Here is a 16018-nt window from a genome sequence, read left to right on the forward strand (position 1 = left end):
GTGAGTGATACAGGCAATCTTGTAGGTGGATCTTCCTTCTATTGGGAGCCAATTGAGGTTTTTGACCTCAGCTAGGTTGAGAACAGATTTAGTCGGGGCAAGTTGGACTTTGGGGGTGCCAGCAAGGGTGGCGTTGCCATAGTCAATTCTTGAAAGGACAAGAGATTGTACAACGTTTTTAAAATCGTCAGCTGGAATAAAAGGTTTAATTTTTTTAAGGTGGTGTAGAGTGAAGAGAGCACCTTTAGCCACATTTTTAATGTGAGGGATGAGATTAAGATTCTGGTCGATCTAATGCCAAGGGATTTGACAGAGTTGGAGGTGGATAGACAGCAATTAAGTGCTTTGATATCTGGAATCCAGTGTTGGATAGGCAGAGAGTTGTTTTTGGGAGCGAAAAGGATGATTTCAGTTTTTTTGGATTTAGTTTGAGGTGGTTAAGATGAAACCAGGCTTGGACTTTGGTCAGGGTATCGTTGAGATGTAAGATGTCGTTGTGGGATTTGATCTTATAATATAGTTGAGTGTCATCGGCATAGAGGTGGTAACTGATTTTAGCTTGTTTGAGAATAAGGGTGAGGGGTTCCATGAAGAGGTTGAAAAGAGTTGGAGAGAGGATAGAACATCATTCAGGGGACACAGATTATGGTACATAAAGGCTGTGGTTTATTTCAAAACATGGATCATACACTTCACAACTTACTGGTTGGTCACATGAGGCCCATGTTTGTTTGTTACATATTACACTTTTCAATCTAAACATTGTCCGAATGCTTTATCTCTATTTCCGGGTGACTGCACTGACCCGGCGCGATGGCCCTTTTTGCATGTGTCTCGGGTTTTAGGCTTACGTTGCTAGTAAACTTTTGGGCTGCCATCAGACCAGGCCCGGGCTGCAAGTGCTGTTCCGCTCCCTGGACCCTTTTTTTCTTTTTCCTCCGAAGTTTTATATAGCGCAAACCTGACCTGAAATAGGGTATCAGAGTACTTTACATGAGCACCAGTTGCATTACATGAGGACACATTTGTTTTTGTTAGGCATGAGGAGATTAAGGGCATCATTAGGATGGCGGACGGACTTTGTCTGCCCGCCATCCTGACATAGAAAGGGACTGCCCACCATAGGTGCGGCGGTCCCCTGGGGGTGATTAGGATGCGCCCGCCACACTGGTGGCCGAATCCTGCATTCTTAACATTGTGGCGGGCGGAGGTTTCAGCACCACCCGCCACAATGCCAAAAAGGCATGTTGTGCATTTGCATGCACAACGTGACAGGCACCGCCAGTGCCTACCATGTTGTGCATGCAAATGCAAGGGGGTACCATAGGTACCCCCCCATGTGCACCACCTACCCCCCAACTTCCTGGGGGCTCGCTACGGGCCCCCAATAGCAAAGAAAGGGTGCCTTTCCGTGCGCACATCCCTGCATATATTGTAATATGGATGGCGGTGTCTAACAGACACCTCCACCATATTAAAAACCTTTTCCGCCCGGTCGACTTGTCGAGCAGGAGGAAAATCGGTGGGCGCCCGTCCGCCGCGGTAACCCCCGCCATACTAATATGGTGGGGGGGAAATGGGTGGCGGGTGGGGAAGGATGAGGCCTGCCCTACATCCTAATGGACCCCTAAGTGATTTGCCCAGAATCACAGGCTGTTGAGCGTCATTGCCAAGACTAGAACCTGGTTCCCCAGATTTGAGGTTGACCACCCTAGCCGTTAGGTTACATCCTCTCCCCATCGGGTATCAGCACCAGTTGACCACTTGCCTGCTTTCCATGTCCCTGTCGTGTGGCATCCCAAGGACAATGATTGAGCAGGTGACTCTTTCTGCCGACTTTTGTCCTCCATGCCTCTATTGGGTTTCATAAGTCGTGCCCAATCATTTCGCATCTTTTTCCTGGGTTTGGCCTGCAGTACATCCCACTGCCCGTAGGGGTTACCTGCGGGCACCTATCAGGTCCGGCTTCACCTCGCCTGTCAGCTTCACATGGGTGTATGGGTGAGAATGGCAAAAAGGATGACTTAAGTATATGTAGAAAGACAGACTGAAAAGACAGTGGAAGGAGAAGACATGTGAGACATGCAAATGGAGCAATTCAGAAAGATTTGAGGTTAAAAATGGCATAAGCGGCAAACAGAGTAATAACTAAAGAGGAAAGTGATGTGAAAAGAAGAATAGGAGAGATTGAGAGTGTTGGCCCTGGCCCACTAATAAGGTCACCCCAAAGTTTTTGCCTTCACGCCCTTCCTTTGATTTAGAACTCTGTGCACTTTACCACTGCTAACCAGTATTGAAGTGCTTGTGCTCTACCCTTAAAACATGGCAAAATTGGCCTACACCTGATTGGCACATTTACTTGTAAGTCCCTAGTATATGATACTGTATGTACCCAGATCCTGTAAATTAAAGCTACTATGTGGCCTGCATCCCTCATTGTGCCACCCAGTAAACTAACACTTTAAAACACGTCTCAAGCCTGCCATTACAGCCTGTAGTGCAGCTTTAAACTGCTATATCAACCTGGTAAATTAAACCTTTTGCCAGGCCTAAATCTTTTTTTTAACACATATAAGTCACTTCTAAGGTAGGCCCTAAAGGTACATAGGTCCATAAGTTGTATTTAAAAAAGTAGGGCATGTGTTCTCAAGTTTTACATGCTCTGGTAGTAAAAAACGCCTAAATTTGTTTTTTTACTATTGTAAAGCCTATCTCTCCCATTGGATAACATTGGCTTAATTTATTACATTTAAAAAATGCTAAATTTTGACTGAGAGGAGATAGGAATATCAAGTTTGGACTCAAATTGAATTGTATTTTAATATCCTCTTTAATGCTAAAGTTGGATTTTAGATTTCAGTTGTTAAAAGTTAGCATTTTTCTGCCCAAAAGTTTCTAAGGCCTTCTAGGCATTTCCATAGTGTCATGTGATCATGTGCAGTAGGACCTTTGTGTTCCGAGGTGGACTCCTTACAAAGTTATATAATTACTTGGGAGGTATTTGGGAGTTTCTGGGTGTGGTCAATAAAGTCTATGACGTAGTGCGTTCAGTTAACAGTTGCATGCTGAAGAATAAAGACAATTATTACAGAGCTCCATGTGTGGCGTAGTCATCTGCATGCTCCAAAGCTGGGGTGAATGCCACAACCAGCAACAAGTAGGAGACATGTGCCCCAAAGAAACAAGACTGCTCTCCCTGAGAATTTGCAGAGGTCCAGCAAACTGCTTGTGTGTGCCAAAGTCACCACAAGAAGCACGCTATCATTGGAGTATGTGGAGTCAAACTGCCACCCTAGCTCGTACAAGGCCCTCGAATATGGTGAAGGCCCTATTAAGGAGCACTGTCAGAAAGCCTGCCAGAAGCCTACTGGTAAGGCCAAAAGAAGAGATACTGAGCTACAGCGTAACACAGAGCCATCATCCACACAAAGCAGAAACACTAACAACAGTGACAGCCAGGTGCAGGAAAGCGCTAGGGGCAGAGACGACCAGGCGCAAGTTATTTGTATTCATCATCAAGAAAGATGATGGTGGCGTAAGACATCAGCTTGGGCAGGCCGACCTCGATGTAATCACATGGCTGATACTTACAGAAGGAGCAGGTCCAAGTGAGAAGCAACCGTTGATGGGATAGTATACACTTTCAAAGTAAGTCCCAACACAAGTTATGACGCTGCTGTGCTCCTAAATCACGACGCCATTCAATACCGCCAAAAAGCAGAATATTGGCACCAGATTGACAGCATGGATCGAAATGTTTGATGACTTTATAGAATCTCTAGAAGACATAGATGACAAAAAGATCATAAAATACTTAAAGAATGTTGCAGGTAATGGTGTAAACGAAGTGATAATGAAAATATCACAAGCTAATGAAATATCGTACCGTCAGATCAAGGAAACGTTGGAAGCCAAGTTTAATCCAATGCCAAATGTTCACTATGAAAGATACATTTTCAACCAGGCAAGACAGCAGGCTGATGAAATGATGGATGAGTTAGTCGAAAGACGTGATACCCTCATCAAGCATTACAAGTTTAGTACATTAAATGATGAATAAGCCATGTGTCTTAGAGTCATCGATGGTTGCCTCTCCGATTCATTTAGACGACGCATACTGAGAGAGATGCTCAGTCTAGAAAAGGGACAAATCGTTGCGTGAGCTGAGGAACGTGCCGATCGAAAAGCTGCTGATATGGAAGCTGGAATAACCCAGAATGAATTAGTGTTGATTATGAAAAGTAAGCAAAAACACATAGTGGAGGCCCAGAAGATGATTTCTCAGAAGAAAAATAAATTGTGTTTCTGATGTGGATTCTCGTTTCCAAACTAAGGTTAATGGCCTGCCATTGGACAGATATGCAAAGGCTCTGGGAAGAGAAATCCGTTTCATAATAGTCTGCAAAGCAAAAGAGGAACTACATGCATCACGACGAGAAGAGAAAGTGGACACCAGAAAGTTACAGAAGAACTCAAGCTTTGTCCACAAGGTCAAACAGCAACATCAATTGAGACAAATAGTGACTAAACAAAGTCAATCGTCGTCAAAGTAATCTTCCAAAGGCTCTTCAGCGTCATCATCAAGCGACAGTGAAGAAGATTGGTATGCAATGGCAATATCGTACTCAGAAAGCATGCGCATGTACAATTGGATGCTTGCAAAGTATAACACAAGCCACATGAAGGAACCCAACACATTTGGCCGATATCCCAAGATCATGCTGAAGATGAATAGCTGCCCTGCAACTTTCATTATAGACAGTGGCGCATCGATGAATATCATGCGGCAGAAAGATACAATGAACTGTTTCTGGTACAAGTCTAATGCCATTGAAAACAAATGTATTCATGTGGGCTGCTTCTACACCATTGCAAAGTCAAGCGTCATTTTTAGCGACAATGAGGCAAAACAAAATGACAGCACAAGCACCAATTCATGTTCTTGAAGGTAATTCATTGAGTGTGTCTCTACTCATCACTTCTGCTGACATGCACCTTCTAAAATAGTAAGTACATTTCCGTTGTTATTTCATGGACTAGTGAAACTTAAGGCAATTATGTGCAACTTCACATTAATGAGGGCGTTTGTCTTGTTGCTCAGTGACACCACTGGATTGCTTTCATTTACAGGAGACCACTGAAAAAGAACTGGAAACATTATTAAAGAATAACATCATCGAGCGCTCTACTGCTCTGATGCCATTGGTTTCACTCATAGGGGTAGTGCCAAAAAAAGGACAGTGGAGATGCAGTGCGCATTTGTGTTGATATGGGCCAGGCCAACAAAGCAATCAAAAGAGAAAGACATCCAATCCACACATAGCGGACATGATTACACACCTGAATGGGGCCAAAGTCTTCTCTCTTCTTGATTTTAACAAAATATACCACCAACTTGCACTGGAAGAGAACTGCAGGTATATTACTCATGTTGGTTTGGTCATATACAAAAGACTCCGTTTTGGTGTGTAGTTGGCAGCAGAAATTGTTCAGGGTGTCATTTGCCTTATAATTCAAACTGTCAAACATGCTTTTAATTACAGTGATGATTTATTAGTGTTTGGGGCCACATGAATGGAACATGACATAAGCTCTTACGTACGTATGTTGTTTTCTCACCGATGCATCTCTCACATTAAATGCAGAAAAGTGTGAATTTTTACATCCCTGCAAGATGTAAATCTTGCAGGGGACAGGGGGATGCAGATGCTTACTTTTTCAGGGTCCGGAGTCATTTCCCCTTCAGAGAAAATATGCCCAAAGAACACCTGTCCCCTGCAAGATGTAAATCTTGCAGGGGACAGGTAGATGCAGATGCTTACTTTTTCAGGGTCCAGAGTCATTTCCCCTTCAAAGAAAATATGCCCAAAAAACTTGAATTTGGTTTTGTGAAATTCACACTTTTCTGCATTTAATACGAGACATGCATCAGTGAGAAAACAACATGCAGCAATCCTTTTAAGCCATGGCCAGCTATTGCTCCAGATACATTCATGATTTTGGCATGGTGAGTGACCCATTACGAGAGTTGACAAAGAAGAATGTTCCCTTCTAATGGTCCTCTGATGTGATCGAAGTTTCAAGAAAGTCAAATATGAATTGAAAATGCTACTGACATGGCTTAATTTAATCCAAAGTTACATACTGAGATTGTTGTAGGCGCAAGCCCAATGGAGTTGGGGCCAATCCTTGCTCAATGCAGTGGACATCCAAATGCTCAGAGAAGCACTTTGACTTATGCCAGCTGAAGTCTATCTCAGACTGAATGTACTTATTCTCAACCAGACAAAGAGAGCCTGGCTGTAATGTGGGCTTCTAAAAATGTTCATGTGTTTTTGTACGAAAAGCATTTTACTCTTGTACCTGACCACCAGGCGTGGTCCACCATTTTCGGAAACCCGAAGGCCAAGATGCCCACTTGCATCAAGAGGAGGGGCATGAGATTGCAAGAATATGATTGCAATATTTTGCATAAGTGGGGTAAGGATCAAAATCCCGCAGATTCCTTCTGACGAGTGCCGTTACAGCTTCACAGTGCAACTTCTAAAGAGGCTAAAGGATACATTATTTCATTGTAAAGTTCAGCTCTATCCATTGAGCAGATCCTTGCTGCTACTAATACAGAGACATGCTCACACTCAAGGATATAATTGCAGCGCAATCATGAAGAAAACATACTTGCCCTCTCACAGACGAAGTTTAATATAACAAATTCAAGAATGTGAGATTGATATGAAATAGCCGGATTGTCGGGACTGGGGGGGTGAGAAGTGTGTCACAAGCAGTGTTTCCAGCTCCACAAATTCACCATGAGGTGTAGGCTCACCCGGGGCACTGTTTCTACTGTGGTTGTTATGATCACCTAATTCTTCGTGACTGAACTTCCTATTGGTGAAGAAGTATAAACCTTCTGCAAGTATTTAATGGAAATGTGGATTATTAAGCTAAAGATATTTTTAAAAAGTTTTTTAAAAAGGTCCAGGAAGAACTTTCTGTCACTCAAGAAGGTATTATACTAAGAGGTTCGAGAATTGTCATACCTGAGAGCTTGAGACAACAAGTTATTGAACTGGCACACAAAGGACATTGTGGCATTGTAGCCACCAATAGAGCTCTCAGAGACAGAGTGTGATTTCCTTGCATTGACGAATAAGTCGAGAAGGAGCTGAAAGCATGTCACCTGTGTAACTGCTTGTCTCCCAAGACAACGCAGCATCCTAAATATGTCTGACCTTCCCAAACAAGTGTAGGAGAAAATTGCAGTTGATTTCTTTGGACCTTTAAACAATCGCCATCATCTCATGGTAGTTATTGATGCGTACTCATGCTTTCACTTAGTGGAAGATTTATCATTAAGGGTGGGCGGAGTACACGGAGTGGCACTCTGCGGAGTTCCGCAGAGTTAAAAAAAAAAAACTCAGTGGAACTTCACTCTGCTCCAGTCCCACAACCAATTTTTAAAAAAAGAAAAAAAAATTCCTACTGACCTCCGTCTCGCCGCGGTGTCTCCTCTTCACCGCCGTCCTTGCTGCAAACCCCTACATTGTGCAGGCCATGTAAGACGTAACACGTAGTGGTTTGCGACCGGCGACAAGGACAGCTGCGAGGAGGAGCGACCACAGCGAGGAGGAGGGCAGCCCGGAGATGCCAGAGAGCATTTTATTTGGGCCCAGTGGCGCAGGGGTTAACTCAGAGTTTTGCTTGAATTCTGCATTACCAATGGAGCGCGGAGTTGGCAAAACTCCACAAACTCCGCTGGCGGAGCAGAGTTTGCCGCCCGGGGTTGTTTATCATTGACCACACATGGCAAAGCCATCAAGAAACTGGATGATATTTTTGCAGCGTGGGCTGTTCCCTCCATCCTCATATATGACAATGGTCCAGCCTTCAATAGCAAAGAGTTTAAGGACTTTTTCAGTCATTTAAACTAGAAGATACCCCCAGTGCAAAGATGGCACCAGGTATGAATTATAGACCCTCAGAGCACTTCTTCAGCAAACTCCAGTACCTGCGGACATTACAGATGAAGGATCACTTTATTCCCAGGAGAAATATCCTTCAGTTTGAGGCTTGCCTTGATTTCCAGATGACTGCCCTGCTTCTTGAGACTCACCTTGTTTTCCAGAGAACTGTTCTACTTCTTGAGGCCTGCCCTTCTCTATTTGAAGGAAGACTGGACCTGTTCCCTTAATCTCAGGCTATCTAAGTGACCCCAAGGGTCAGTTGGCTGACCTCCTGTTCTAAGCTACAGGGACACAAGAAGCTCCAGGGACGTGCAACTGCCCCCCTGACCTGCTGCAATCGGACCTACATGAACGTGCAACTGAACCAGCCCGAGCTCTGCTGACCACTATTAGAGTGAATCCCTGATCCCCAAGAGGTACCTCCTCAAGGCCTGGACCCTTGGCTAGCATCAGAGTGCACTTCTCTACAAGAAAAGGAGAAATCCTGAAGAACTGCATCCTTTGCGACAGACTTTGAGAAGGTAAAATTCTTTGAGCTGGACTAACCTGGCCTCTGTATCCAGCCCACACTCCATTGCATTCAGCCTGATTTTGCAACTTTTCCCCCGTCCAGCACAACCAGATGACTGCGACTGTCGCTTTGTGCAGGGCCGGCTCTAGGCATGTGAAAGCTGTGCACCTGCACAGGGCCACCAAACCCCAGGGGCCACCACGCCAATATATATCCTTAATATATTAATCCTCTGAGGATGGATACATATTTGCGTGGTGGCCCCTGGCAGGGATTTGGCGGCCTCCGGCTCTGTTCCACTTCTAAACACCCTGACCCCTCCCCTCTTTACTGGCCTGCGCGCTCCGCCCCGCCCGGACCCCCTCTTCCGGGCCCCCTACCTATGCTCCTTGCCCAGGGCCACCATGAGCCTAGAGCCGGCCCTGATTTGTGCTTTTAGACGGTCTACTTACCTAAACCTTTGAAAATCAATCTCTCCTGTTCTACTGACTGGATTCTTATCGTTTTGGCCTTTTTTTTATTATTTAAATGTACTTTATGTTCCTAAATTGGTTTTAGAATTTTTCTTCTGATGTATTTTTACTTTATTACTGTTTGTGTGCTGCATAAATAATTTGCACAGTGCTCCTAAGTTAAGCCTGACTGCTTTTGTATCAAGCTACTACAGGTTAAGCACAGCTTAATTCAGTGACGTTTTTGGTTCACCCTGACAATGATTGTGGTTGTTGCTTGAGAAGGGTTTCACCCTCCCTCAACCAATGACCCAATTTCTCACAGACAGACTCTAAAACTACTGTTTGCACACACAGCTTAGTAATGCTCAATTTACAGTCTAACGTTCTCAGAATTTAAACATTTTCTGTTCTAATTATTCACAAAAACATAATTGATGGTGTAGAGCATGTGCTTGCGGTCGTGTGGTAGACCTGAATACAGTAATAAAACTCACAGGGAAGCACTAAAATACTGGTCATTACTATGATTTGCACGTGAGAAAGTGTCACTCGAAGTGTCACACATTTGACAGTAGAATGTGACTCATACCCCAAGTAAAACCATAGGAATTTCAAACGTAAGCACTCTGAAATCTTGGCAGCTATGCACAAATATGCAAAGCTCGTCCATCAACTACTAAGTCCTGCCACACAAAAAAAGTGCTAGATCTATTGTGTTTGCCAATTCTCTGTATACATTTGTCACCGGTGAATGTGTGTTCCTTCTCTTGCATTTTAGCCATATTTTGTGTATAGCTGCCTTCCTTCATAATATAATCTAGCTTCGGTTATTTAGAAACCACATGATCTTCGTTGTTTTCGTGTTTTTTTTAAACCACTGTGTTCAAAAACGAAGGAAGTCACCTTAAAAAAATGAATAAGACACTTCAAGTAAGTAGTAACAATTATGACATTGAAGATTTCTGACCTTCATGAATATGTCCAAAGACATGGAGTCTTGGTTGTACTCTTCGCTGGATTGTATTCAACAACTCTACACAGCCTACACGTTGCATTTTTCTTGGTACCCAGTCTAGAAACCCTTGAAATAAATCATGTACACCAAAGAAGAAAAAGTATGAGTGCAATTAAGTACATGCATAGGTATGCATGGTTAAAAAATGCTAATGATATTGCTATGCTTCAAATGACTGTTTTTAATGCATCAAAATGACTAACAAAGACTCAATCCTATAACAGTTTACAAATGTCAATACATTAGAAAAAATTATATTACACGCAAGTATTAAAAATTCCTTACCAATACTTTGTTGCACATTTATACATATTAACAGGAATAACAACGGCAATCAGCTCATTGTTTCATATATCTGATGAGTATGGCATTGAAAAAGCTGTATATTTGGAATTAACCACTACTTTGTAAAAAATAAATCATATTTGAGACTGAACCAACTCGTAGTAGTCAACACATATCCCTGTAATCTTAGAACGAACAGAAAGAAAGAGGAAGGTACAAGAATGGGAAGGGTACCATTTTGTCAGACATTTATAACTAAACACTTTACGTTTTTTCAACTGCTATCTGTTTTTATCAACACCACTATCTACCTTACTTGTGAGGGTGATAGTAAACTCCATCCAGTTGTGCACAGAACAATTGCCTGATGACTCTTCTCTGATTTTAACCAGTTAATACTCTACATTCACCCCCACCCACCCAAAACAAATACTTAACTTCTTCTGCTATAGCCCTAGGAGTTCCGTCTGGACAACATTCCTGAATTCTGGGTGCCTAGTCCCTCCTATAATGCTGCTAGGAAACTTTCTTACGTGCCAACACAGTGTAGATTTATGAGCATCATAGAAGGACTGCAGTTCATAAGAAGGAATCAGAGGAATCGCACTAGAGCACTGCTAGGGACGCTGATCTTTGACGATTGATGCCATGTGATGTAACCCGCACCACGTGACCGAGCAACGTTGCTGAGACGTCCAAACTCTAACGCACCCGATACTTTGTTTTTAATTGAGAACAAAACAGATGGCTCTCTGCAGCCAAGGAGAGAGCAGGGTCAGAAATAGGTACAATATATGACATGGCACCCTTCAGGACGTGAGCATCAAATTACGACAAAAACAACTGTAAAGTCGAACACTTCGTAGTTTCAGTATACATTTATTAAAGTTGAACAGAAGCTCTACAGCATAAGGATGCGTCCTCTCAGGTCTCTTCATTCCAGCAACTGCCTCCTCCAAGTCCAGTCTAATGGAACATGGGACGCAGAGAATGTGCATGGAATGGGATAGACTTTACAAGGTAAACACAATATGACACAATACACAGCTTTCATTATGAATAACAGAATACACAACAAAATATATACACAATAAATATTTAAATCCTAAAGTGATAGACACAACACATCTTCCCTCTTTCTTGAATGAAACCATTCCAGAAGAAATTACACAACTTCTTAACACATAAAATCTTTCAGGCGCTTCAGCCCAAGCCTTACCCTTTTGTTGCGTTCATCCTTCTGTCCAAGTATACACATTTCCTGAACTTCTTTTCTGTTCAAAAAAGCTTGATGCTTACGGATTATTCTCTTCCTAACTTCATTGAAAGACACTTTGATATCAGTATGTTGCAATAACCACTCTGGATTTCATTTTGTCCTCAGACCCCTATCTTGCATCACTTCAAAAGGAGACAAACCTAGTGCCTCATGGGGGTGTGGTTCTGTAAGGCCAAATCATTTTAAAAACTTGAACCTTCCAAACCTCACAGTTTGTACAAGCAATTTGACCCCACCAGGTAGGTCGCTCCCCCTCTGCACAGCACCGCCTGTGTCTCCCTGTCCCAGCTGCCGCTGCTGAGGAAGTTCGAGGCCCACCACCACCCGCAGGCTACCACCTGCGCCTCATCCCTGGTGGCCAGTGGTAGGCCGTAGGTAGGTTTGTTCATCCTCCGCTTTATTGCTTTTATTGTATTGCCTGTATTTTCATTGTTGTGTCTGTGACTGCTGTTGTCTGTCTTCCCCCGCTGCCTGTATGTGGTCTGTGCCCCTTTTTCTTCCCTCTGTCCCCCTCGGTGTCCCCGTGCTCTCTCTACCCGGTCTTTCCTTCTGTACCCCTCGCTGCCCCCGTGTCTCTGCCCGGTTTTCCCATCTGTTCCCCTCGCTGCCCCCGTGCCTCTCTGCCCGTTCTGCCTTCTGTTCCTAGCTACCCCTGTATTTCTGTATTCTGTATTTTGCCTCTGTGCCACTTGTTTTTCCGGTATTTCTGTGCCCTTTTTGCCTTCTGTGCCACTCGTTTTTCCATTGTTTCTGTGCTCCTTTTACCTTCTGTTTCACTCGTTTTCTGTGCCCTTTTGCCTTCTGTGCCACTCGTCTTTTCTCTCGATTTTGTGCCCCTTTTTCCTTCTATTACCTTCGTTGTCCCTCACTGCCCTCGCTGCTGCGTTCCCGCCTCCCTGACTGCCCACCGCCCATTCGCTGCCCTGCCTTCCGCCTCCCAGCTGCTCCTCCCTCCCACCTCTCCATATATGCCGGCCTTTGCGCGGCCGTGCCGCTGGCGCGCCTAAGGCAAGTCCGTTTGCGCCCATTGCCAGAACCCCTGCCCCCCGCACCTGCAATGACAACCCACTACGACACCAGCACTCTGCACGCTCTCAACTCCGGATGGAGCCACACCTGCTTCAAGTCCGCCCCGAAACACACACAGGGCCTCTTCACCTGCCAGAACTGCAGCTACACCAGCCTCAGAGCCGACGAACCACCCGCCAAGAAAGACCCCAACCACCTCCGATGCAAACTACTGAACACCCACTCCGCACGCAAGCATGCCGTCGAGCTCTGGGACCTGCTTGACACAACATCATCAGACGTCGCCTTCCTGACAGAGACCTGGTTTAACGACTCCTCCGCTCCCGACATAGCCATCCCAGACGGCTACAAGATCACCCGCAGAGACCGCACCAATAGAGTCGGAGGAGGAATCGCCATCGTCCACAAGAACAGCATCAGGGTAGCAACTAGCACCGAAGACGCGCTCAGCACCGCCGAACACATGTATTTCCTGATCCGCACAGAACCTAACTCCACCCTCAGAGGCACCCTTGTTTACAGACCACCCCGGGCCCCGCCCCCAGTTCAGCGACTCCATTGCCGACTTGATCAGCACGCACACCCTGACCTCCACCGACTACATCCTCCTCGGAGACATGTACTTTTACCTTGAGAACAACAGTAACTCCACAACCCTGATCGACAACCTCGGACTGAAGCAACTCGTAACAATGCCCACCCACTCTGCCGGCCACATGCTCGACCCCGTATTCTCCTCAAGCCCGCACGTCTCCGTCATCCACACCACCAAACTCCTCTGGACGGGCCACCGTTGGATCCACTTCGCCTCCCAGAAACCCACCACACACCACCGCACCCAACAGATCCCCCGCCGCTGCTGGAGCAAAATTACTCTCAGCCCACCCACCAAACCCTCCAACACTGACGACGCTGCCCACAGCCACAGATGCTTAATGGAGGACTGCGCCAACACCCTCGCCCCGCTGAAGAAACCCCCCCACAGATACACCAGCAAGAGGGTCAGCTGGTTCACCCCAGAACTCCTAGCCTCCAAGCAAGCCTGCCGGAAACTAGAGAAGAAATGGCACAGTGAACAAACTCCGGACAGCCACGCAGCACACAAGGACGCCATCCGCAACGACCACCACCTCATCAGGGCAGCCAAGAGGACCTCCTTCCAAGACCGCCTCAACAACAATGCACTTAATAGCAAGGAGCTCTTCAACATCATGAAGGAACTCTCCAACCCCAGCTCCAACACCAACGACATCCCGCCATCGCAAGCCCTGTGCGTTTCCCTCACCACCTTCTTCCACCGCAGGATAGCAGACATCCACGACAGCTTCTACACCCAGACAGCCCCAACAGACAGCAACACAACAGACCCTGCGCACACCATCGACCACGACCCCCTGCTAGTCTGGGCCAGCGTGAGCATCGATGACACCATCAAGACCATGCGCACAATCCACTCCGGCTCTCCGTCAGACCCATTCCCGCACTACGTCTTCAACAGAGCAAGCAGCTCCATTGCACCCCACCGGAGCAACGTCATCAATCTCTTGCTCGAGACCGCGACCTTCCCAGAGATCTGGAAACACGCCGAGATCGACGCCCTACTCAAAAAACCTAAGGCAGACCCAAGAGAGCTCAAGAAGCATCTCTCTGCTCCCCCTCCCGGCCAAGCTCATTGAGAAAACCGTCAACAGACAGCTAACCCACCCCCGTGGGCACCACACGTACACACACATTCATCGTTTGTCACCACCCAGTCTCTCGTTCCTGAATTCTCAGGTTGTTCTTCACAGTTTCTTGTTTTGAATAAAAAATCTGAATATACATTGCATTGCTGATGTACTTGATTTACCTCGATCTGTTGCCATAGCATAAACTGAACAACTCTCTAGTGTGATACGAGGAAACAGTTATTTTATTCTGTGAACTGCCACTGTTGCTCTATATTCTCTTCCTGACATAACTGTAGCCGATGATTATGACATGCTGTTCTAAATGCTTTGCTTTTATTTCGCTCCTCATAATCGGGTTCATTCATGTATATGTAAAACTGATGTGGCATGTAACGAATATCCTGTACTACGGCATGGTTAATTATCCATATGTGTAATGCTGCAAAATAACAAAAAATGCAATAAAAATATTCAAACAAAAAAAAAACAGACAGCTAACCCGATACCTCGAAGAAAACAGAAACCTGGACCCTTCCCAGTCAGGGTTCCGCAGCAACCACAGCACCGAGACTGCCCTCATCGCCGCCACCGACGACATCAGGACCCTACTGGACAACGGCGAGACCGCAGCACTCATCCTCATAGACCTCTCTGCCACCTTCGACACCGTCGGCCACCGCACACTACGTGCACGCCGCAGGGATCCGAGACAAGTCTCTGGATTGGACCACCTCCTTCGTCTTCGGCAAAACCCAAAGCGTCCGCCTCCCCCATTCCGTTCCAAAACCTCCGAGATCATCTGCGGCGTACCCCAGGGATCCTCTCTCAGCCCGACGCTGTTCAACATTTACATGGCCCCGCTCGCACACGTAGCCCGACAGCACAACATCAACATAATCTCCTATGCCGACGACACTCAGCTGATCCTCTCCCTCACCAAGGACCCCATGACTGCCAAAGCTAACCTCCTTGAAGGAATGAAGGCCGTCGCCGACCGGATGAAGACAGCCGTCTGAAGCTGAACTCGGACAAGACGGAGGTCCTCATCCTCGGCTCCAACCATTCAGCCTGGGACGATTCCTGGTGGCCAACGGCACTGGGGGCAGCCCCGACACCCACCGACCACGCACGCAACCTGGGAATCATTCTCGACTCAACGTTCTCAATGACCAAGCAAGTCAACGCCGTCTCCTCCTCCTGCTTCAACACCCTCGGCATACTCCGCAAGATCTACAGATGGATCCCGACAGATACAAGAAAGAGAAGTCATCCAGGCCCTCGCCAGCAGCAGACTCGACCACGGAAACGCCCTCTACGCGGGAGCCCCGACCAAGCTCATCAAACGACTACAACGCAACCAAAACGCCTCGGCACGACTGATCCTCGACGTACCACGCCACGGCCACATCACCCGCCACCTGAGAAACCTGCACTGGCTCCCTGTCAACAAGAGGATATCCTTCAAGCTCCTCACCCACGCACACAAGGCACTCCACAAGACCGGCCCAGCCTACCTCAACAGACGGCTCTCCCTCTACATCCCCAACTGCCAGCTATGCTACGCTGACCTCTCACTCGCCACCGTCCCGCGCATCCGAAAAACAACCAGCAGTAGGAGATCCTTCTCCCACCTCGCCGCAAGACATGGAACACCCTCCCACTGAGCCTACGACAGACCCAAGACCTTCTCAAACTCCATATTAAACTATACTAGTATAATACCCAAATAACTGAATAACATATCCACTACTCAAATTACTTCATATTTTTTTACTATACTAATTTTCTACAGTAATCCTTTATGGGTTCC

The 16018-nt window shown here is 46.1% G+C and overlaps 1 protein-coding gene across 5 annotated transcripts in view; it reads right to left on the minus strand.

The window, feature by feature from the left end:
• The window catches only part of MPPED1 (metallophosphoesterase domain containing 1), an 881293-nt gene that overhangs the window by 109456 nt on the left and 755819 nt on the right, over positions 1–16018 (minus strand). For 3 of the 5 annotated variants that reach the window (XM_078673875.1, XM_078673874.1, XM_078673872.1), the window contains one exon: positions 9898–10011. The exons of the other annotated variants lie outside the window; for them this stretch is intronic. In XM_078673875.1, the coding sequence (XP_078530001.1) occupies positions 9898–10011 (114 nt within the window). The remainder of the gene's footprint in view (positions 1–9897; positions 10012–16018) is intronic. 5 annotated transcript variants of the gene reach the window in all.

The sequence above is a fragment of the Lissotriton helveticus genome, chromosome 1_1 (genome assembly GCF_964261635.1).
Source record: "Lissotriton helveticus chromosome 1_1, aLisHel1.1, whole genome shotgun sequence".
NCBI lineage: Eukaryota > Metazoa > Chordata > Amphibia > Caudata > Salamandridae > Lissotriton > Lissotriton helveticus.